This window comes from Callithrix jacchus, chromosome 10 (assembly GCF_049354715.1).
Source record: "Callithrix jacchus isolate 240 chromosome 10, calJac240_pri, whole genome shotgun sequence".
Taxonomy (NCBI): Eukaryota; Metazoa; Chordata; class Mammalia; order Primates; family Cebidae; genus Callithrix; species Callithrix jacchus.
In genome coordinates, this window is record NC_133511.1 from 39,519,228 (window position 1) to 39,542,467 (window position 23,240).

Consider the following 23,240-nt stretch of genomic DNA (forward strand, 5'->3'; position numbering starts at 1 on the left):
CCATTAAGACTGTGGCTCTGGGGCCACATGGCAATGCTCAGATGCTATTCGGATATCCTGAGAGGAACCAGAGGTTCTTGTAGACCTCTGACCAACACAATCATGTCAAGATAATAGTAAACACTTTTATTTGATAACAAGATGGTTATTTAAGGCCAACACCTACAATGGCTATCACCTTATTATACCCTCTGCTTAATGGGTCTACACAGAATGTAAAATCCACAAACTATTCAATCCCTGCTCCACACAGCTGTCAGAATTATCTTCCTAAAAAACAAATCTGACTCATGTGAATCCCTGCTGCACTCAAAATACAACTCAAATTTTACAGCTCAGAAATCAGTGCCTTTGAGGCCTCTGCTGCTTTCCTTTAAACTTATTCAACAAATGTTGACTCACCATCTACTATATACCCTCACTGGTTCCTCACTGTTCTCAAAACACGCACAGACGCTCTTCTGACCTTCTGTGTTTGCCGGACCTGCTCACTCTGTCTGAAATGCACTTTCTCCTAAGTGCCCAGTGAAATCTTCCCTAGTGAGGTCCATTTCAGATACCAACTCCTTCTAACAGCCATAAGCACACAGTTCTCCAGTGGTAGCTCTGTGACAGCAGACCCTAGCCCATCCTGCAATTTCTGCCTTTAAATCGTGGTCTCTTAGGTGTGAGGGGCTATGCCTTTGACTTTGGATCCCTGTCCTCCAACAGCACTTAGCTTGTGGAAATAAAGTGGTTTAAAATCTGAAGAATATCCTCACTAGTTTATGACATTCAGTTTATTCAGAAAATTTGCCAAAAAAGGATTTGGATGAATTGGATCAAATGTTTATGAACGAATTGATTGCTTGTCCCCTTTCAACAGTGACTTCAATAATGGATTCACTCCAAATCAGTCAAATTGCTGGGTTTGTAAAACTTGGCCTAAGAGGGCAACATAAATAGTAGAAGCATTTTCATTATGAATGCTTTAATTTAAACATAATTTTTAATTTAGAGCAATACTATTACTTTGTAGACTGATGTGATCATGTGTTTATGTACTCTGTTGAAATGCAGAAAATCATCTATTTTAAAACATAATGTGCATTGTATACAGATGTATATGCATATAGATGTATAGTGTACATTGTATATAGATTTTATATGAAGCTTATATAAAATAATGGACTAGAGCTTTATCTGCAAACTAATGTATGTATATGAAAGATACCAGTAAAACTAGCTGAAAAATAAGGAACATCATGAAGTTATATTTTGGCATCTACAAAATACTAAATATTATTATCTCTTTTTCCCACCCCAGAGGTTTAGTTAATTTATTTGACCTCATGCAGTGGTAATGTGTTTTTTTCTGATTCACTCTCATTTAATCACCCACTGGCAAGGTCCTGTCCCAGGGCAGTTAGCCCAGACAGTGCTCCAATCAGGCACATGCTATTCCTGCTTAAGTCCCTGAATCCTATTTCACGTTTTTACTTCGCTGGGGCAGGTTAGACCCCTAATGAGATCCTTCAAGATTCTTCAATGGCTCTTCTTTGAAACTCGGAGCAGGCCTTGGGTCACCCCACTTGGCTGTCTTCTCAGTCCTGTCCTGGCCCTCTGACTCTCAGAGTCTTTCCTTGGTCTCTCAAAAAGAAGGTAACTACAGCTGAGAAGGTCTCCCAAATCTCCCTTTTTTATAGTATTTTTATATGTTTTCTCCTAAAGCATGATTTTCCAGACATGTTTTACAAGGAGAAGGGCAGAAGGGAAATAATAGAATGTCGTTCTTTCCTTTGCTTTTTTCTCGTCATACAATGGTACTTTCTCTGGTGTGTGTCCTTGAAACCAGCCAAGACTCAATCAGTGTTTGTTTGAAGTAACTGAGAGAAAGGTGATAGGTAATTTCTTGTACATGCTACAGTTTTGAAGCTTCCAAATATTTTAAAGTACATATGTACACTAAAAGTATATTTTAGCTTGATGCCTTAAAGCTAAATGTTTTTCTCCCTTCTCAGTACCATAATTTGCTTTTTTCTTCTATCTCAGAGTTTATTGTTACTATCTCTAATCCAGGGCCTGATTTCAAAGTGGCTTATAATTATATGGATTTGCATGGAAAAAGGAGTTCATTTTGTACTCTCTAGGGCAAGGAAAGCATATATGCAAAGGGGAATATAGTAGATGTTCTTAACTGCCAACCTTATGAAAAAAATAAATAAAGGTATTTATTGACAAAAATGAATGACATCAATCTAAAATGTCTGTATCTAAGAGACAAAAACAATAATTCATGTAACTTCACCAGGTGCATTTATTTTTCTATTGGTATTTTAAAATAAAGAGGGGAATTACGTATAAGAAGGGAGATTATTATTTATTTTTAGGCATATTTTTGCTTTATATAATGCCATCACTCAAAATGGACATTTGAAGATAATCCCAAGAAGATATTTTTCTTCTGGGATTTTTTTAATCAAAATGCAATTAAAAAAATTATATTTTCTGTGTTTGTTTACATCACCCATATCATAAAATTTGTAGGAAAAGAATGTAGGAAGGAATTATCAACTCCAGGTAAAGGAAGAAGCAAAACCACAAAGCAGTGTTTAACTTAACATGATCTAAATATTTACATATAACTTGGACATTAACAATTAAAACTAGTTCATTTAATGGGATGGTAAACACTTTTGGTAATTGTTTCTTATTTATATACTCTCTCCCATTAACTGCAAAGTAAATCAGGAAGAAAGGAATTGTTTTGAAGAAAGTGACTAATTTTGTTACATTAATCTCTACTCTTCTACTAACATACATTTACCTAATTTTCAAGTGAGTAGCTATCTTAGAAATTATCTGGTTTAACTTTTCACTTTATTTCTCCAGAGATTAATGCCCAAGCAAATCATGTGGGTGGCCTTATGTTACACAGCTGATGAGAGATTAAACTGGTACTTGATCCAGAGAATTCTTGACTTTGAATTTAGGGCTTTTTTGTTTTCTTCTATCCCCTAACCTTTAAAATAAAATCCATTTGAATATGAGTTTAAATGCCTGGGTTCACTAGAGCTATGGTTTCCCAGTGCTTCTCAAAGTGTTTAGGAAAGAACCAACTGATACTAATAAGTATGCAACAGCATTTTACATCCAATTTGTAGGCAAAAATTGTATTTGGCTCCATCTCTTTGGCCAATATAGAAGGAAGATTCCAGCCAAAGTCGCTCTTTTTCTGCCACCCCGGTTCCATCTGTCTTTCTCCTCCCTCTGTCATTATGTTAGTTACTCTTTTACATTTTAAACAAATCAATGGGGGAAGGGGGCTCTTTTTACTTCTCTAGAGTTAAAGCACTGTGATGGGTCCGTAGGATTTGGTTGAAAAGATTTCCCACTCCATTTGGTTGATTGCCATGTAGGTACACAATACAAAAGAAGATACTAAAAAAAAAAACAATCGCAGAAAAGAAATGAGTATACCTGTGAATGCTGACTTAAGGCTAATGTGCATTTATGACCATGGGTTGCATGTTTAATCTCTACAGCTTGTGAGAAATTAAAGAAATTTCAAAAATTACCATTCTTGAGGAGAAGGATAGGCAGGCATTTTATTTATTTATTGTATCATAATTACTGTTAACAGTGTTTTAAATAATGCAGTCCCACTTTATGTAGCAACATAACTTTTGAGAAGTATTGTATAAATACTATCAATATTAATTTAAATAAGTAAAAGCAGCAAAAGCAGCAAAGAAACCAGATTTACATAATGAAGAATTCTCAATTTTATGCTGGGGGTTTCAAAACAATTACTTATTACTTTCTGTTTGACATAAAATAATGGAAGAATGTAATTGTTTTTTCAAGTTGACATTTGTCCTGTTTTTTTTTTTTCCTTAACATTTCATAGCTAAGAAAGGTCCTACATTTGAGTCGACATTTCTAAAGTTATCATTACTAAAAGAATAAAAATGTATTCACTTACGGCCCTGATGCTTTCAAAATGTCCACCTTCTTCTTCAAAATCAATAGGCTGTCCTTTCAGAGTCCAGTAGAAAGTGACATCCAAACTAGGATCGTGAATTGCTTTGCAATTAAGGACAATGCTTTCTCCCACTGTCAATTCTGTTCTTTTAGGAGTAAGTTCTATCCTTGTAGGTTCTATAGAAATGAAAATACATTAATTAACATAATCAACGTGTTGTGTTACCATACATTCTATTTTATGATAAATAATTGAGAAAGGAAGAAATCTATTCAATGTAGTTGTTCCAGGTACATATACTAGATGTTTTACATATCTAAATAAGTTGTAATTAAGTAAAATACTAGCTTTTGAATGCTAGGGCATATTACTCGGCTTTTGTAGGGGACAAATGATTTAAGAGCCTCTGTTTCTATTAAGACGGTAACTTGGATTTTAAAAAGACAAGAGACTACCTAATTAGAAGCAGCATTTGACATTAAAGAAGGAGGAATATTAGAAAAAAAAGAAGAGGCTGTAGCCTCTCTGACCACGTTCAAGGATCACTAATTAAATAAAAGATTTTTGGCTGCATTATCTGTACATGTACCCCAGAACCTAAAGAACAATAAAAAAAAAAAAAAAAAAAAGAACTTTTGGTGTCAAGTTCAGTGACTCAAGCCTGTATTCCCAGCACTCTGGGAGGCTGAGGTGGGTGGATCACCTGAGGTCAGGAGTCCAAGACCAGCCCGGTCAATGTGGTGAAACTCTGTCTCTACTATCTATACAAAAATTAGCCAGGAGTAGTGGCAGGTGCCTGTAGTCTCAGCGACACAGGAGGCTGAGGCCAGAGAATTGCTTGAACCCAGGAGGGAGGAGGTTGCAGTGAGCTGAAATCGCACCATTGTGCTCCAGCCTGGGTGACAGAGCAAAACTCTGTCTCAAAATAAATAAATAAATAATAAAGAAAGAAAGAATTTTTACAATAAAAATGTTACATTTATTTTTCACAGGAAGAATTCAGGGAGGGTTTACTTCCTTAAAGATAAGAGGAGGCTACAGGGCAATAGAAAGCACCTTCCTCTAAATTACTATCTTAACAGAGATAAAAAGATAATACTACTACACCACCTTGTATTTGCTTTACACAGAAAGCTCTTAGGAGTAGAAAAGTATTTTATAATCAGCAGAAGGTACCTCTTTTTATACTTTTGCTGCATTGTAGATGGCTTGAGATATAAAAAGAAAGGTAGAAACACTGAATGAAAATGTTTTTTGAGAAATCAATGTTTATGTTTAACTACTTAATGACTCAGTTAAATTTTAAAAACAGACACATTTTTTTTTTTAACTGGGGTTAGAGTAATTTTGAACCAATAAAGCCCAATACAGGATTTACATGTAAGAGTTAAGTCAGTGATTAGATGATTACAACATGATTGTTTTGAATATAGTAAAACGGTGATGAAGATAAGATGTTGGTTTTATCTTCCTTCCTGATTAGATTCCTGGTCATAGATACTTTAAGAAGATTTACACAGATTAAAAATTAGCTTCAATTTCCTATTCTAGGTCTATTGTTTGCAACAGTGCAGTTTGATGCAACACCACTGCTAACCACTGATCAGATCCTTTAATATTCCGTGTCCTTCTAATAGTCACTGAGAAAAAAATGCAATCCTGGGGCAGGAATTTCACTGTAAATATTAACATTCTGAAGTCAAATATTCTATATGACATTCTAAGTTCTGGCCTCATCAGAGAAGACAGATAAATGCGGTATACTATAGTTAAAAATTTGTTGGAATTGGCGGATTCTAAATAAACATGTAATTAAACTCATGATTAAGAAAATAATATTTTTGTTATTATTTTAAAAATGTCTTTCGATCTAGTGTTGCCTTACATGAAAGAAGACTGACTGGCACCAGAGGAATGAGGAAAGAACTGAAAACCTGGGTCTGAGTCCAGTAATGCATTTTATAAATGAACATATCTTTTAAATTTTGTTCCTTTCTTTCTTGATGTTCTCTTTTCAAAAATATGAGAGTACTCACCATTTTAGTTACATTTTTATTTTAAAGACAGAAAATATAATGTTTTTATATTTTTATGGCCAGAGTGTGATATGCCATACAATACATGCACAATGAAAACAACTTATTAAAGGTATGTTGTGAAAAACATCTAAAGCGATTTAGCTACCTAAGATATGAGATTTTCTATCACTAAACAATGACAGAGTCTCAACAGAATGTTCTAGGTTTGAAATTTAGCTTATTTTAGAACCAGAAAATGAATGGAAACATATAAGCAGTTATATTAATATTTCTTATACAAAAATAAAGGCATATAAAAATTTCACTGATGCAGAGATCAACAAACAGCTCTGGGACCAGTGTATCTAATGTGAAGTCCTGTACCACCCCTCCATCATACCCTCCTTCTGTTGCTCCTTTCTGCCCCAAATCCCTAGTTGAATTGATAATAGAGTAATATTCCTGATTGATGATAAAATTATTCTTGGTAGAGGAAAAGCATTTTTATACTGTTGGTATACTTTTAAATTTTGCGACATCGACTAAAACTTCGGAAAGCTTGCTTTATTCTCTCACAAATTTTATTCAAAGTAAAATACGATTTCTGCCAATAAGCGCTTTCTTCCTTTTTGGTACCCTAAATGACAGAAAGTGACAATTTGGCTGTTTTAATTCTATGCTTGCAATGTATTTTATACACAGGAGCATGCACACACCGAAGTGCAAAGATAGATGCATTCTTATTATATTTATTTTCTTTCTGATAAGGCCACGAGACTACTGTTGTAAAACATTTACCTGTGTTGTCTTACCTTTTACAGATAGCAAAGCTATAATTTCAGCAGAACCAAAGATGTTTTCCCCTCGGCAAACATACTTTCCCTCATCTGATTTAGAAGCATTTAGGATCCGTAGACTCCCGTCTGGAAGAATAGCTATTCTGAAAATTATTTAAAAAAAGGTTTTTTTCTGTTTTACTGCGATCAGCTAGATAGTAAGAAGCAATGATGAAGTCTAAAATAAATTTTAGGCTGATAAGAAGACAAAAGATCACTGTGAAAATATGCAGTGATAAATATTTTACCCTTTACGAATAATAAACTTAAATTTTCTTATATTCAGAAAGGTTAAGGAGTTATAAGATATTTTTCTTTTGACATTTTTTGACAGTAAATTTTAAAACTTGCAGAAAGGGTGACCCTAAGTTTGGTTATTAGAACTTGTTACTACAATATCATAATAGTGATACTTTAATATTAAGCTAGGGTATTTCACCTAAAACCAAGAGTGACCTCAAAAGTCAAATATAAAAAGAAACAGCATAAAAACATAGAGGAGGACAAGTACAGAATATAAAATTAATTGCATACAGCCAAGCGATGATTTATGGCAGTTCTGTGTTGCCACCAGAGTAGCAAGAGTATAAAAATGCAACCCGATAGCTGGGCTGCTTGCCCTGCGCTTTTTAAACCTAAGAACATGATATCTAAGTTTGTGTTTGTGCTCTTTCAAGACCTTTGTTAAAACTGGACCTTCAGTTTCATGTGAAGGTGAAAAATTAAAGCATTATTAAAAATTTTTAGAAGTTCAGTGAAAATGAGGTTGACATTTGGAATTACCGTATTCTCCTGTGTATTCATCATCCTAGCATTATACAGATTTCAAATTTAATTAGTACTCTTGTCCTTTTCTCCCTTCTGTGTTCCAGAAATATAACCTATTATTTCACCAGTGCATCAACCTAGTCCAGCAACCTGAAACATAATAGACACCGCTGTTGTGGTTTTAGTGGATATGCCACTAGCTTTGGGTAAGAACCAGTAGCTCCTGTGAACTTAAAAATCCTAAAATTGGATCCTCCTGATTGTGAGAAGGAGAATTTATTCCATGACAATATGATAATATTAAACTATTGAAGAATTAGAAATAATGACTAAATGTTTAGTCAACATTCTTTATGTCATTTTAAAATAACATAAACTTATTTTATTATAATATGAATACATAAAGTGTATTTAATCTTGCCAGTTACCCAGAGTTCATGGTTGTTTAGAGCACTGAACTTCATAACAATTGATATTAGATTCTAGGCTGCTGAAAAAAACTGCCTATGAATTTATTCTTACATATTTTCATTAATAAAGATATCAGTTTGAAAACATCATATGGTTTCCAATATGGATCAAACTTGATTCGTGATATGTAAGAAGGAAGATAAATTTAGAAAAAAGTCAAACTAGGAATGGTGAATTTTATTTTGTCATTGATGTCTAGGAGAGATGCTAGCTTAAGGCATTTGAAAAACACAACGCCCTTAAGAGTTACGTGATGCATTCAAGATTGTCAGCAAAAAGTTCTATTCATTATTTAGTGTTCATTTTATATAAAAATGAAATATTTAATTCCATTTCAATCCCAAAGATGCCTGAGCTACAAAACAATGTATTTGAAAGCAAAAATTATATTCTTTGTAAACAAACAAGCATTCTCTTTTAAGAATTAGTGATAATTGACATTTATTTAAATTACCATAATTTGTACTGATTGTTAATATCTTGAAAATATATGGATTTTACTGATAAGTAAATTCTACTCTAGCAGGTGAGAAGTTTGGCTTAAAAGTTTACTTTAAAGAAATAAATATATCTCAGACATTGATAGTATTACAGTTTTTGATTTAGGTGAGTGTTTTCTTACTGACAGAGGGAACATTTAACATAAACTATTTTTTTTTTTTTTGAGACGGAGTCTTGCTCTGTCACCCAGGTGGGTGTGCAGTGGCAAGACCTCTGCTCACTGCAACGTCTACCTCCCCAGTTCAAGCTATTTTCCTGCCTCAGCCTCCTGAGTAGCTGGGATTACAAGTGTGCCACCATGCCTGGCTAAGTTTTGTATTTTTAGTAGAGACGAGTTTCACCATGTTGGCCAGGCTGGTCTCGCCCTCCTGACCTCATGATCCGCCTGCCTCTACCTCCCAAAGTGCTGGGATTATAGGTGTGAGCCATTGTGCTATACTCTAGGCCCCTGATTCACTTGGGGATGCAGAATTTTGAATTCCGTATATTTTTAAAATTTATTTATTTTTTAATTTTAAGTTTTATTTTAGATCCAGGGGATACACGTGCAGGTCTGTTACCTGGGAGGTATATTGCATGATGCTGAGGTTTTGGATTGATTGATCCTGTCAACCAGGTAGAGCACAGTATCCAATAGTTTTCAACTCTTGTCCCACTTCCTCCCTCTCCCCTCTAGTAGTCCTCAGTTTCTAGTGTTGACATTTTTATGTCCCTGAGTTCCCATTTTTTACCTCCCACTTATGAGTGAGAACATGTGGTATTTGGTTTTCTATTTCTGTGTTAATTCGGTTTGGATAATGGCCTCTAGCTGCATCCATGTTGTTGTGAAAGACATGATCTTGTTCATTTTTATGACTACCTAGTATTCCATAGTGTGTATATACCACATTTTCTTATATAATCCACCATTGATGGGCACATAGGTTGACTTGATGAGTTTGGTATTGTGATTAGTGCTACAATGGACATATGAGAGAATGTGCTGTTTTGGTTGAACTATTTATTTTCTTTTGGATATATAACCAGTAATGGGATTGCTGGGTTGAATGGTAGTTTAAGCCCTTTGAGGAATCTCCTAATTGCTTTCCATAGTGGCTGAACTAGTGTACATTCCCACCAACAGTATGTAAGAATTCCTTCTTCTCCTTAGCCTCACCAGCATCTGTTGGCTTTTGTCTCCCTTCTCTGTGTCCACGTGTTCTCAATGTTCAACACATGCCTATGAGTGAGAACACATGGTGTTTGATTTTCTGTTCTTGCATCAGTTTGCTGAGAATGATGGTTTCCAGGTTCATCCATGTCCCTATATAGGACACAAACTCATCGTTTTTTATGGCTGGATAGTATTCCATGGTGTATATGTGCCACATTTTCCCAATCCAGTCTATCATCAATGGGCATTTGGGTTGGTTCCAGGTCTTTGCTATTGTAAACAGTGCTGCAATGAACATTCGTGTGCATGTGTCCTTATAGTAGAACAATTTATAGTCCTTTGAATATATATCCAGTAATGGGATTGCTGGGTCAAATGGAATTTCTATTTCTAAGGCCTTGAGGAATCTCCACACTGTCTTCCACAATGGTTGAACTAATTTACACTCCCACCAAGAGAGTGAAAGTGTTCCTATTTCTCCACATCCTCTGCAGCATCTGTTGTCTCCAGATTTTTTTAATGATCACCATTCTAACTGGCATGAGATGGTATCTCAATGTGGTTTTGATTTGAATTTTTCTAATGACCAGTAATGATGAGCATTTTTTCATATGTCTGTTGGTCTCTTAAATGTCTTCATTTGAGAAGTGTCTTTTCATATCCTTCGCCCACCTTTGGATGGGGTGTTTTTTTTTCCCTGTAAATCCGTTTTAGTTCTTTGTAGCTTCTGGATATCAGCCCTTTATCTGATGGGTAGATTGCAAACATTTTTTCCCATTCTGTTGGTTGCTGGTTCTCTCTAATGATTCTTTCTTTTGCTGTACAGAAGCTCTGGAGTTTAATTAGGTCCCATTTGTCTATTTTGGCTTTTGTTGCCATTGCTTTTGGTGTTTTAGTCATGAAGTCCTTGCCTATGCCTGTGTCCTGAGTGATTTTGCCTAGGTTTTCTTCTAGGGTTTTTATGGTATTAGGTCTTATGTTTAAGGCCTTAATCCATCTGGAGTTGGTTTTAGTTGTAAGGTGTCAGGAAGGGGTCCAGTTTCTGCTTTCTGCATATTGCTAGCCAATTTTCCCAACACCATTTAATAAACAGGGGATCCTTTCCCCATTGCTTGTTTTTGTCAGGTTTGTCAAAGATCAGATGGTTGTAGATGTGTGGTGTTGCTCTGGAGGCCTCTGTTCTGTTCCATTGGTCTAGGTCTCTGTTTTGATATCAGTGCCATGCTGTTTTTATTACTGTTGCCTTGTAGTATAGCTTGAAGTCTGGCAGTATGGTGCTGCCAGCTTTGTTCTTTTTGCTTAAGATTATCTTGGCTATGCAGGCTCTTTTTTGGTTCCATATGAAGTTTAATGTGTTTTTTTTCCAGATCTATGAAGAAGGTTTGGTAGTTTAATGGGGATAGTGTTAAATCTATTAATTACTTTGGGCAGTATGTCCATTTTCACAATATCAATTCTTCCTAATCATGAGAATGGAATGTTTTTCCATCTGTTTGTGTCTTCTCTTATTTCCTTGAGCATTCGTTTGTAGTTCTCCTTGAAGAGGTCCTTTACCTTCTTTGTTAGTTGTATTCCTAGGTATTTTATTCTTCTTGTAGCAGTTGTGAATGGGAGTTTGCTCTTGATTTGGCTCTCTGTTAGTCTGTTATTGGCATATAGGAATGCTTGTGATTTCTGCACATTGATTTTGTATCCTGAGACTTTGCTGAAGTTGCTTACCAGCTTAAGGAGAGTTTGAGCTGAGACAATGGGGTCTTCTAAATATACAATCATGTCGTCTGCAAATAGTGACAATTTGATTTCCTCCTTTCCTAATTGAATACCCTTTATTTCTTTTTCTTGCCTGATTGCTCTGGCTAGAACTTCCAGTACTATATTGAATATAAGTACTGGTAAGAGAGGGCATCCTTGTCTAGTTCCAGATTTCAAAGTGAATGCTTCCAGTTTTTGCCCATTTAGTGTGATATTGGCTGAAGGATTGTCATAAATAGCTTTTATTGTTTTGTGATACGTTCCATTGATACCTAGTTTATTGTGAGTTTTTAGGATAAATGGCTGTTGAATTTTGTCAAGGGCCTTCTCTGCATCAGTTGAGATAATCATGTGGTTTTTGTCTTTAGTTCTGTTGATATGGTGAATTATGTTGATAGGCTTGCATATGTTGAACCAGCCTTGCATCCCTGGGATGAAGCCTATTTGATCATGATGGATAAGCTTTTTGATGTGCTGTTGCATTCAGTTTGCTAGTATTTTATTGAAGATTTTTGCATCTGTGTTCATCATGGATATTGGCCTAAAGTTTTCTCTTTTTGTTCAGTCTCGGCCAGGTTTTGGTATCAGAATGATGTTGGTCTCATAAAATGAGTTTTGGTGGATTCCCTTTTTTTGTATTGTTTGGAATAGTATCAGAAGGATTGGTACCAGCTCCTTTTTGTATATCTGGAAGAATTTTGCTGTGAACCCTCTGGACCTGGGCTTTTTTTGGTTGGTAGGCTATTAATTGCTGCCTCAACTTCAGCCCTTGTTATTGGTCTATTCAGGGTTTCAACTTCTTCCTTGTTTAGTCTTGGGAGAGTGCAAGTGTCCATAAATTTATCCATTTCTTCTAGGTTTACTGGTTTGTAGTAATATCTGATGGTAGTTTATATTTATGTGGAATTGGTGGTGATATCCCCTTTATCGTTTTTTATTGCATTTTTTTGATTCTTCTCTCTTTTCTTCTTTATTAATCTGGCTAGTGGCCTATTTTGTTGCTCCTTTCAAAAAACCAGCTCCTTTGTAGGGACATAGATGAACCTGGAAACCATCATTCTGAGCAAACTGACACAAGAACAGAAAATCAAACACCACATGTTCTCACTCATAGGCGGGTGTTGAACAATGAGAACACAGGGACCCAGGGAGGGAAGCACTACACACTGGGGTCTGTTGGGGGGAAATAAGGGAGGGACAGCGGGGGTTAGGGAGTTGGGAAGAGATACTATGGGGAGAAATGCCAGATAGAGGTGAAGGGAAGGAAGGCAGCAAATCACACTGCCATGTGTGTACCTATGCAACAATCTTGCATGTTCTTCATATGTACCCCAAAACCAAAAATGCAATAATAATAATAATAAAAAACCAGCTGCTGGATTTACTGACTTTTTTTAAGGGTTTTTTGTTTCTCTATCTCCTTCATTTCTGTTCTGAACTTAGTTATTTCTTGTCTTCTGCTAGCTTTTGAGGGTTTTTTTTTTAATCTTGCTCTGCTACCTCTTTCAATTTTGATGAGAGGGTGTTGATTTTAGATCTTTCCTCACTTCTCATATGGGCATTTATTGCTATAAATATCCCTCTAGACCCTGTTTTCAATGTGTCCCAGAGATTCTGGTACATTATGTCCTTGTTCTAAATGGTTTTGAAGAACATCTTTATTTCTGCCTTTATTATTTCTCCAGTCTACATTCAGTAGCCAGTTGTTCAGTTTCCATGAGGTTGTGTGGATTTGAGTTCGTTTCTTAATCCTGAGATCTAATTTGATTGCAATGTGGTCTGAGAGACTGTTTGTTATGATTTCTGTTATTTTGCATTTGCTGAGGAGTGATTTATGTGGTCAGTTTTAGAGTAGGTGTGATGTGATGCTGATAATGTATATTCTGTGGCTTTGGGGTGTAGAGTTCTATAGATGTCTATTAGGTCTGCTTGTTCCAGTTCAGCGTTCAAGTCCTGGATATCCTTGTTGCTTTTCTGTCTCATTGATCTAATGTTGATTGTGGAGTTTTATAGTTTGAGGTCTTATATTTAAATTTTTAATCCGTTTTGAGTTAAATATTATATAAGGTGAGAGGTAAGAGTCCATTATAATTCTGTTGCATATGACTTATCAGCTATCCCAACACCATTTATTGACTAAGAAGTCATTTCCTCGTTACTTATTTCTGTCAACTTTGGTAAGATAGCTGTAGGTGTGCAGCTTTATTTCTGGTTTCTCTATTCTGTTCCATTGGTGTATGTGTCTGTTTTTGTACCAATAATACCATGCTGTTTTGGTCACTGTAACCTTATACTATAGTTTGAAGCCCTGAAATGCGATGTCTCCAGCTTTGTACTTTCTGCTTAGAATTGCTTTGGTTATTTGGGTTCTTCTATGGCATCATATGAATCTTAACATAGTTTTTTTCTAGTTTGTGAAAAATAGTAACTTTGGGAGCTTGATAGAAATAGCATTGAATCTGTAGACTGTTTTGGGCAGTATGGACATTTTAATAATATTGATTGTCCAGCTTTGCTGACAGTATGATTCTATTCCTAGAAACCCTAAAGAGTTTGCCAAATGGCTCCTGAAACTAATAAACAACTTCAATAAAGTTACAGGATACAAAATCCATGTACAAAACTCAATAACATTTCTATACATCAATAACATTCAAACAAAAACAAAATCAAGAATATAATACTACTTACAATAGCTGCAAAAAAATTTAAAATACCTAAGACTATATGTAAAGGGGCAATGAAAGATCTCTACAAGAAGAACTGTAAAACACTGCTGAAAGAGATAATAGAAGACACACACAAATGGAAAAAACATTTCACAGTGTTTTTTGTCTGTTAAGTGGCAGTGTCATTTTTCCAAAATTCTGTCTACTGATTCAAATGGCAAATGCTTACCAGCTGAGCTTATTTTTTTTAACTTCACATAGAAAAATACAGATTAGATAATTAATGTGATTTACATTACAATGTCTGGTTATTGCACACATAATTACTTAGATAATTTAATATCGAATTAATATTTCCTTACAATAGAGTCCCTTTGTCTTCACTCCTCTTCTATTACCATGTGGCTTTTACATTACAGAATTTTCATATATGGGGATTAATTCTGCCAAGATACCCTTTCACTTGGAGAAAGGGAGTGAAGGGAGAAATGAGGTAAAGGTTTTTAGGGGCCAGGAGAGATTTTAGAATGTAAGTCAGCATTCTAGCATTCGGGATCAAGTCACACTTATATCCTGGTCTCTAGACTTCTCCGTAAGTTTCTGTCTAGCCCTAGAGATGCCTTGCTTCTCATTTTGCACCTAGTTACTCCATTTCTGCTTTGTTAGTCTGTCCAGTAGCCCATTTCACGTAGAATAGCATTGTGATTACCCCTATCTTGCAGGTATTTATTATTGATTTCTTATTGCCTATCTTGATTTTGGGACCATTTTCTGGATGTTGTATTTTTTATTTCATTTTTATTTATTTTTGAGACAAGGTTTTGTTCTGTCACCCAGGCACAGTGCAACCTCAACCTCCTGGACTCCAGTGATTTTCCCACCTCATCTTCCTGAGTAGCTGGAACTACAAGCATGTACCACCATATTGTGCTAAATTTTGTACTTAGTTACTTACTTATCTGTAGAGATGGGACTTTGCCATGTTGCCCATGCTAGTCTCAAACTCCTGGGCTCAAACGATGCACCTGCCTTGGCCTCCCAAAGTGCTGGGATTATAGGCATGAGCCACCAAACCCAGCCTGGACACTCCATATCTGTGTTTTCCTTACTTGTCAGACACTACACAACTTAATTTAAACCTTTACAAGTAGATTGCTTGCCTGAAAGTATCTCTTTACCCATTATGATATCATTTAGTGATCTCTGATTTCTAGATTACATTGTTTAACAACAGAAAATTATTTCTTCACAATTCTGGAGATGGACAGTCAAAAATCAGGTGCCAAAATGGTTGGGTTTGGGTAAAGGCTGTCTTTCTGGCTTGCAGATTTCTGCCTTCTCACTGTGTGCTCATGTGGCCTTTCCTCAGTGCATATGTGTGACAGAGAGAGAGGTTTCTTTTACTCTTCTAAAACATCACCATTCTATTAGACTGGAAGCCTATCCTTATGAACACATTTAACTTTAATTACTTCTTAAAAGCCCTACCTCAAATACAGTAATACTGAGGGTTAGGACTTCAACATATGCATTTTGGGAGAACACAGTCTAGTCCATAGCAGGTCCTTCCTCTGCTTCCACAAATTCAGAAGTGAAGTTAGAAATCCCTTTTCCACTTAACATGTCATACACTTATAGGAAGCCAGGAAATATATACCAAGATCTTACTCTTCTTTATCACTTGCCTCATTCCCAGGGACAAAGAAGCACACTGATGTAATTCTTAGGGGTCAGTCTTTGGGGCATAGTGCAGAATATTAAAGGGTGGAGAATGAATCTGCAGAGATGAATGGAGAATACCCGATCAAGGTATGACACAACAGTTTCAAACAGCTAGAAATGAATTCTTAGACTTAAGGAAGTTGAGAGAGTAGAACGTATAGCTTAACCAATAAAACTTCATTTACAGATCAAAGAACAAAACCCACAAAAAGTTAAAATAACTTGTTTGACCCCATCACTTATGTATGAGTTAATTTTCACACTGCTATAAAGACATACCTGAGACTGGGTAATTTATGAAGTAAAGAGGTTTAATTGACTCACAGTTCTTCATGGCTGGAGAGGCCTCAGGAAACTTATAATCATAGAGGAAAAAGCAGCAAACGTGTCCTTCACATGGTGGCAGGAGCGAGAGAGCCAAGGTGGGATGAGCCCCATATAAAACCATCAGTCCTCATGAGAACTCACTATCATGAGAACAGGATGGGGGAACCACCCCCATGATCTAATCACCTCCACCAGGTCCCTCCTTCAACATGTGGGGATTACAATTCTAAATGAGATTTGGGTGGGGATACAGAGCGATACTGTATCAACTTATTAATAAGAAACATAATTTATGAATGATTCTTATTTATCATATACCAGTAAGTACTTTAGAAAATAGAAAAGTAATAGTTTTCCATTGCTGCATAACAAATAGCTATTAATGAACTAAACATTTATTTTTTTGGTTAGAAGTTTGGGTGGGTGGGCTTAATTGGATTCTCTGGAATCTCAAAAGGTGTTGGCCAGGTTGGGCTCCTCACTGGACACTTAGGAAAAGAAGCTGCTTCCAAGCTCATTCCTGTTGACAGTATTTATGTCTTGCATGTATCCCTGTTTCCTTGCTGTCTGTCACCTGGGCACTGCTCTCACCTTCTAGAAGCCACTTGCATTCCTCAGCATACATCCTCTTTCACCAGATTAGATTTCTTTTTGTTATATCGGAGTGGACATTATAAACATAGAATCACTAATTAATCATTAAGAACCTATGTTTTAAAGCAGGATAGGGCTGTGTTCAAATGACTGACATTGACTACTCTGTGATCTTAAGCAAAGTTTCTTAATCTCCTTCCTAAATGTAAAACTGTCATAATAATATCTAACTAGTTCTTTAAAAGTATTAACTAGATAATATATGTAAATGTACTTTAGTGGTGTGTGATATGCATTAAATTTTACTCAAAATATAAGTTAAATGTGTGATAAATGTTAAAAAGAAAATTGTAGAGTGCCAGGAAATTGATGCATAAACCTGAGCTATTTATGCAGTTAGTTCTTTTCTCAGGGAGTAACATTGGAGCTGAGAAATGAGGGGTGATTCATTTGAGCTTATCCTTCAGTGTAGCAAAGCAGGGAGTATTGCATTTGCAAGGATTCTGAGGTCAGAAAGACCATAAAACCTTGAAGAAATGGCCAATCGTGATGGCAGCAGAGAGATGGTCAGGAAGGGGCAAAAAATGAGACTGAAGAGATAGGCAGGGGGAGGCCATGTAGAACTTAGTATCCTATGAAAATCATTTGCTTTTAATTTTAAGGACAATGGGAAGCTACCAAAAATTTTTTCACAACTTAATTGCGGTGTTATAGGCATATAATCAGCACACATGTTTAAAGTGTATGCTTTGAAAAGTTTTCACGTATGGACATATCCATGAAATTATTACCATAGTGAAGATAATAAACATATACATCACCCTTGGAAGTATCCCTTTGCTCCATTGAATTCCTCCAGCCCCTTCTCACTCCATCTTTGTCTGAGGCAACTGGTGATGTTTTTCATCACTATTAGTTAGTTTGCATTTTTCTAGAATTTTATATAAACAGAATAATACATTATACACTTTTTCTCTAGTTTATTTCACTTGGCATAATTAAATTGAGATTCACCCATGGAGCTCCAGTTATCAATAATTTCCTTGTATTGATAAGTAGTATTCCATTGTGTGTATATACCATAATTTGTTTACCCATTCACCTGTTGATGAATGTTTGGGTTGCTCTCAGCTTAGGGCTTTAAAAAATAAAGGCATTATGAACATTTGTGCACAGATCTTCTATGGATATATGCTTTTATTTCTTTTGGGTAAACATTTAAGATTGCAATGACCAGATCATCATCTTTATGCTTATGTTTACCTTTTTAAGAAGCATACATGATCTTTCCAAGTGTTTGTATCATTTTACATTCCTACCAGCAGTGTAGGAGTTCTCTTGCAGCACTTCGAATGGTCGGTCTTTTTTATTTTAGCAATTGTAAGAAGTAGGTAGTAGAATTCATTGTGGCTTTAAGTTGCATTTCTCTAATGATGAATGATCTTGAGCAATTTTTCATGTGTTTATTTTCCATCTGCATATTCTCTTTGGTGAACTAATTGTTCAAATATTTACTCATTTTTATCAGTTTATTTTACTCATTATATTTGAAGTTTTAGAGTTCTTTTACAGTGTAAAAATAATTCTTTCTTAGGTATGAAACATGCAACTATTTTCTACCAGTCTGTGGCATTTCTCAGTGTTTTTCCAAAGGCAGAAGTTGCTAATGCTGAAGTTCAACTTATCGATTTGATTTCATGCATTGTGCTTTTGTTGTTGTATTCAGAAATCTTTATGTAACCTAAGGTTACAGAGATTTCTTTGTTTTTTTTCTTGTAAATGTTATAGTTTTAAACTTTATGTTTATGTCTGCTACATTTTGAATTTCTTTTTATTTGTGGTATAAAGTAGAATCTTAGTATTTATTCATTTTGCAAATGGCTATTCAATTGCATCATACTTCGATTTTAAAATGATGATCTTCTATGAACTGAATGTTTGTTTCCGCATCAAATTCATATGATGAGCCACTAATTCCAAATGTGATAATATTTAGAGGTGGAGTCTTTGGATGGCCATAAGGATTAATGCTCTCTTAAGAGGAGACATGAAAGAGATTGCTTTCTCTCTTTCTCTGCTCTCTGCCAACTGAGGACACAGAAAGAAGATAGCCACCTGCAAACCAAAAGGAGGGACTTCACTAGAAACTAACCATCTTAGCATCCTGATTCTGGTCTTTACAGCCTCCAGAACTATCAGAAACAAATTTGTAAGCACCCAGGCTACAGAAATTTGTTACTGCAGCCTGAATTAAAATAGTCTCTTTCCACCCCAGCCTGCACATCACTACTAAAAAACCATTTGGCATATATATATATATGTGTGTGTAGGCCAGTTCTTGATTCTCTGTTCTGCTGCATCGATTTATCTGTCTTTATGACAATCCCACACCATTTTGATTACTATAGCATTATGACCTATCTTAAAGTTGGGTAGATTAAGTCCTTTGACTTTATTCTTCGTTTTCATATTGTTTTGGCTGTTCTGTGTCCTTTGAATTTCCAAATGAATTGAAGAATTAGCTTGTCAATTTCTAAAAAGCATGCTGAGATTTTGATTGGAACTTCAGTGAATGTGTAGACTAATTTGCAGAAAAATTTACACCTTAATATTGAGTCATATAACCCATGAAGAATTAATGTATCTCCATTAATTTAGGTCTTCAGTTTCTCTAAGCAGTGTTTTATAGCTATCTGTCTATAGATTTTAAATCTTTTAAAGGTGCATATATATATATTTTTTTGTGCTTTGTTTAATAAATGAACTTTTTGGAGATAACTGTAAAGTCACATGTAGTTTTAAGCAATTTCTAGTATGCTTTCCTCAGTATTTGCCAATAATATTTTACAAAATTATAGTATATCGCAACCAGAATATTGATATTTTTATACTCCTTTCATCTTAATTTAGATTTTTCCAGTTTTGACTTACTCATTTGTGTATGTGTGCATTTTAAGTTTTACACAATTCTTTTCACCACTTGGGTTTGTGTATCTACCATCACAATCAAAATATTGGACACTTCTAACCCAACAATGATTCTTGAATTTACTTTTATAACCACTGTCATCTTCATCCCACATATTTACCTTCCATTTTCTCCCCAATTCCTGGTAACTACTGATTTCTCTCCATTTATATTTTTTTTCATTTCAAAAATATCTTAGATTAGTGGAATCTAACAGAATGTAACTTTTGGGGATTGGCTTTTTCACGCAGCTTCATTCCCTGGAGACTCATCCAAGTTGTTGCATGTATCAGTAGTTTATTTCCTTTTATGGCTGAGTAGTGTTCCATAGTACAGATGTACCATAGTTTGCTTAACCATTCAGCTACTGAACAACATCTGGGCAGTTTCTATTTTTTTGATAATAATTACAAACAAAATTTTTATGAGCATTAATGTACAGATATTTATGTGAACATATATTTTAATTTCACTGGGATAAATGGCCAAGAGTGTAATATCTGGGTCATATGGTAGTTGCCTATATAGTTTCATAAGAAACTGCCAAAATGTTTGTTTTTCAAAATGGATGTATCCTTTTACATTCATACCAGCAATGTATGAATGATCCATTTTGTACACATCATCACTAGTTAGCTTTGGGTGTTTTATTTTGTTTTCTGATTGTAATGATGTTGAAAATCTTTTTCTATGCTTATTTTCTGTCTATAATCAAATCAGTTGAACATATTTATGTGGGTTTATTTTTGTTTTCTATTTTGTTCTATTGATCTATGTGTCTGTTCCTCCACCAGAATCAGTCTTGATTACTGTAGTCATATAATAATCCTAAATATCGAGAAGAATAATTTGTCTCCCTTTGTTCTTCTTTGTCAAGACTGTTTTGCTAAGCATTTTGCATCTTGGTTCTTACAAGATATTGTCTATAATTGTGTTTTCTTTTAATGTTTTTGTCTAGTTTGGGTTTCAGCATAACACTGCCCTTGTATAATGAGCTGGGAAGTATCTGATCCACTCCTTCATATCTTCTATTCATTTTCTACTTAGATTGTATATCTTGACTTTCCTGATGAGAGTACCTAGATACCAGTCTTTTGTTGGATGCGTGATTTGAAAGCATTTTCTGCCAGTCCGTAGACTAACCTTTGATCCTTTTCACTTGAGCTGTCAGAGCAAGTGTTTTTAATTTTGATGAGTACTAATCTATCAACTATCCTTTTATAGATCACGTCTTTGGAATCATATCTGCCAAATTTTTGTTTAGCCTTAGTTCATTATGCTTTCCTTGTATATATTTTTAAAATGTTTACAGTGTTACATTGATATTTAAGTCTCTGATTGATTTCGAGGTAATTTTTGTGTAGGTATGTAAGGCTGGTTGAGAGGTTCATTGTTGTTACTTGTCTTTGTTTTTGCCTCGGGATATTAAATCACTCTAACCTCATTTTCCAAAAGGCTATCCTTTCTCTTTTGAATTACTCTTTTGCTTTTGTCAAAAATCAGTTGAGCATATTTATGTGGGTTTCTTTTGGTTTTCTATTTTGTTTTATTGATCTGTGTGCCTATTCTTGCACAAGAATCACAGTCTTGATTATTGTAGTCATATATCAAGAAGAATGAATAATTCATCTCACTTTGTTCTTCTTTGTCAAGATTTTTATGCTAAGAAGTTTGCATCTTGGTTCTTATGAGATATTACCTATAATTATATTTTCTTTTAATGTTTTTGCCTAGTTTGGATTTCAGTGTAATACTATTCTTGTATAATGAATTGGGAAGTATCTGGTCCACTTCAAATCTCTGGAAGACTTTGTGTAGAGTTGGAATTAATTATTCCTTAAATGTTTTGTAGAATTTTCCAGTAGAGCCATCTAGGCCTAAAGTTTTCTTTGTGAGAAAGAGTTAAACTACGTATTCAATATTTAAAAGAAGCATAGGACTATTCGGATTATCTACATCTTAAATAAGTTCATAAAAGATTTTTAAGCTTGGAAATGTAATTATAAAATATAAATTATCTTAATTATTTACTTAAATACAAATTTTTCCTGGCTTTTGATTCATTAGTTTTGGCTAAGCAATAGACAAATTAATTTTAGTTGAATATGGTTATAATCTAGTAACAGGTCAACTGTACTGTATCATCTCCTCTCAGGTATAGTCAGGTAAATGCAGGTTTCATTATCACACAGACACTCTGTGATTCAATAGCTCATTCAAAAGTGTCACATTTTTTCTCACGGGTTTTTTATATTTTTTCTCCTAGTCTTCTTTCTGTTTGGTTGAACTATAGAAAATTTTCATTATTTGGCTATTTTTATCCCATGAAAATGTCAGATTCACTTGGTTCATCCTAATCATTTTATAATAATTTTGTGTACCAGTACTCTTACAGTACGGCAGAAATAGGGAGGTTATGCTTATGTCAGGAGTAGAGAAGTTGCACATTTATTCCACAGAAGTTTTTTCTATAATCTCTGATTGCTTATGTCCTAAACTGGCCCAGTGTCTGAGGCTCATCATCCAAATGCTACATGTTAAAAATTAAAGCTCATGAAGCTAGAAAGCAGAATGATAGTTACCAGAGGCGGTGGCAGCATGGGAGCAGGAGGTGATGGTGGTGATGAGGATGGTTAATGGGTACAGTGAATAAAATCTAATATGTAAAAGCACAACCAGATAACTACAGTTGATAATAATTTATTGTATAGTTTAGAATAACTGAGGAAGTACAATTGGAATGTTCATAACACAACGAAATGATGAGTGCTTGAGGTGATGACCCTGTTTACCCTTACGTGAGTATTACACATCATTATATTTCTATATCAAAATACATCATGTAGTCCACACATGTATATGCCTATAACATACCTATAAAAATGTAAAAACATACTAGGCACTAGGCAGGTGGCTCTCCCAGCACCATCAGCAAGTGATGTTGAATCTTTGGGATGCTATCCATTGAGGGTCAGCTGGAAAGTTCTTCAATATATTACCTTCATTTAAGCATCCATGCTGACACCTCTCCAGTGAGCAAGATAGAGAAAACTGAATATGGCAAATCAAACAGTGACTTTTAAATTTGCCAGATAAAAGTTGCAAACAGTCTCATGTGACCTTGGCAAAGCAAGGAAACACAATCTTACTATGTCTCTGGAAGGAAAACTACACTATCTGGTGAATAGCATTCATGCTTAGTGTGTATCTTGTGCTATGCCATACATGGCAGAATATGAAAGGGAAGCTTGTTTTCCGGCACAATCTTTGTCATAAAGGCCTAACAATTTAATTGTTCACACGAGAATTACAGTATGTTAAATTTATGTATCAAACTATAATTCTTATGTAGCTCAGAAGAAAAGACCAATAAAAGCTGGAGGAGTCCAGTTACTAGTGTGTAAGATTTGATATGGATCTTATAGAATGAACAAGAAGAAGGAAGTAAAGAAAGCTTTTAAGAAAAAAAGGAACAAAATTAGCAAATGAGGAAAATT

The 23,240-nt window shown here is 35.0% G+C and overlaps 1 protein-coding gene across 2 annotated transcripts in view; it reads right to left on the reverse strand.

The window, feature by feature from the left end:
* Positions 1–23,240, reverse strand: part of CNTN5 (contactin 5) — a 1,452,729-nt gene that overhangs the window by 172,058 nt on the left and 1,257,431 nt on the right. For both annotated transcript variants that reach the window (XM_002754648.7, XM_078339900.1), the window contains 2 exons: positions 6,795–6,922; positions 3,965–4,140 (listed from right to left, as the gene is read on the reverse strand). In XM_002754648.7, the coding sequence (XP_002754694.4) occupies positions 3,965–4,140; positions 6,795–6,922 (304 nt within the window). The remainder of the gene's footprint in view (positions 1–3,964; positions 4,141–6,794; positions 6,923–23,240) is intronic.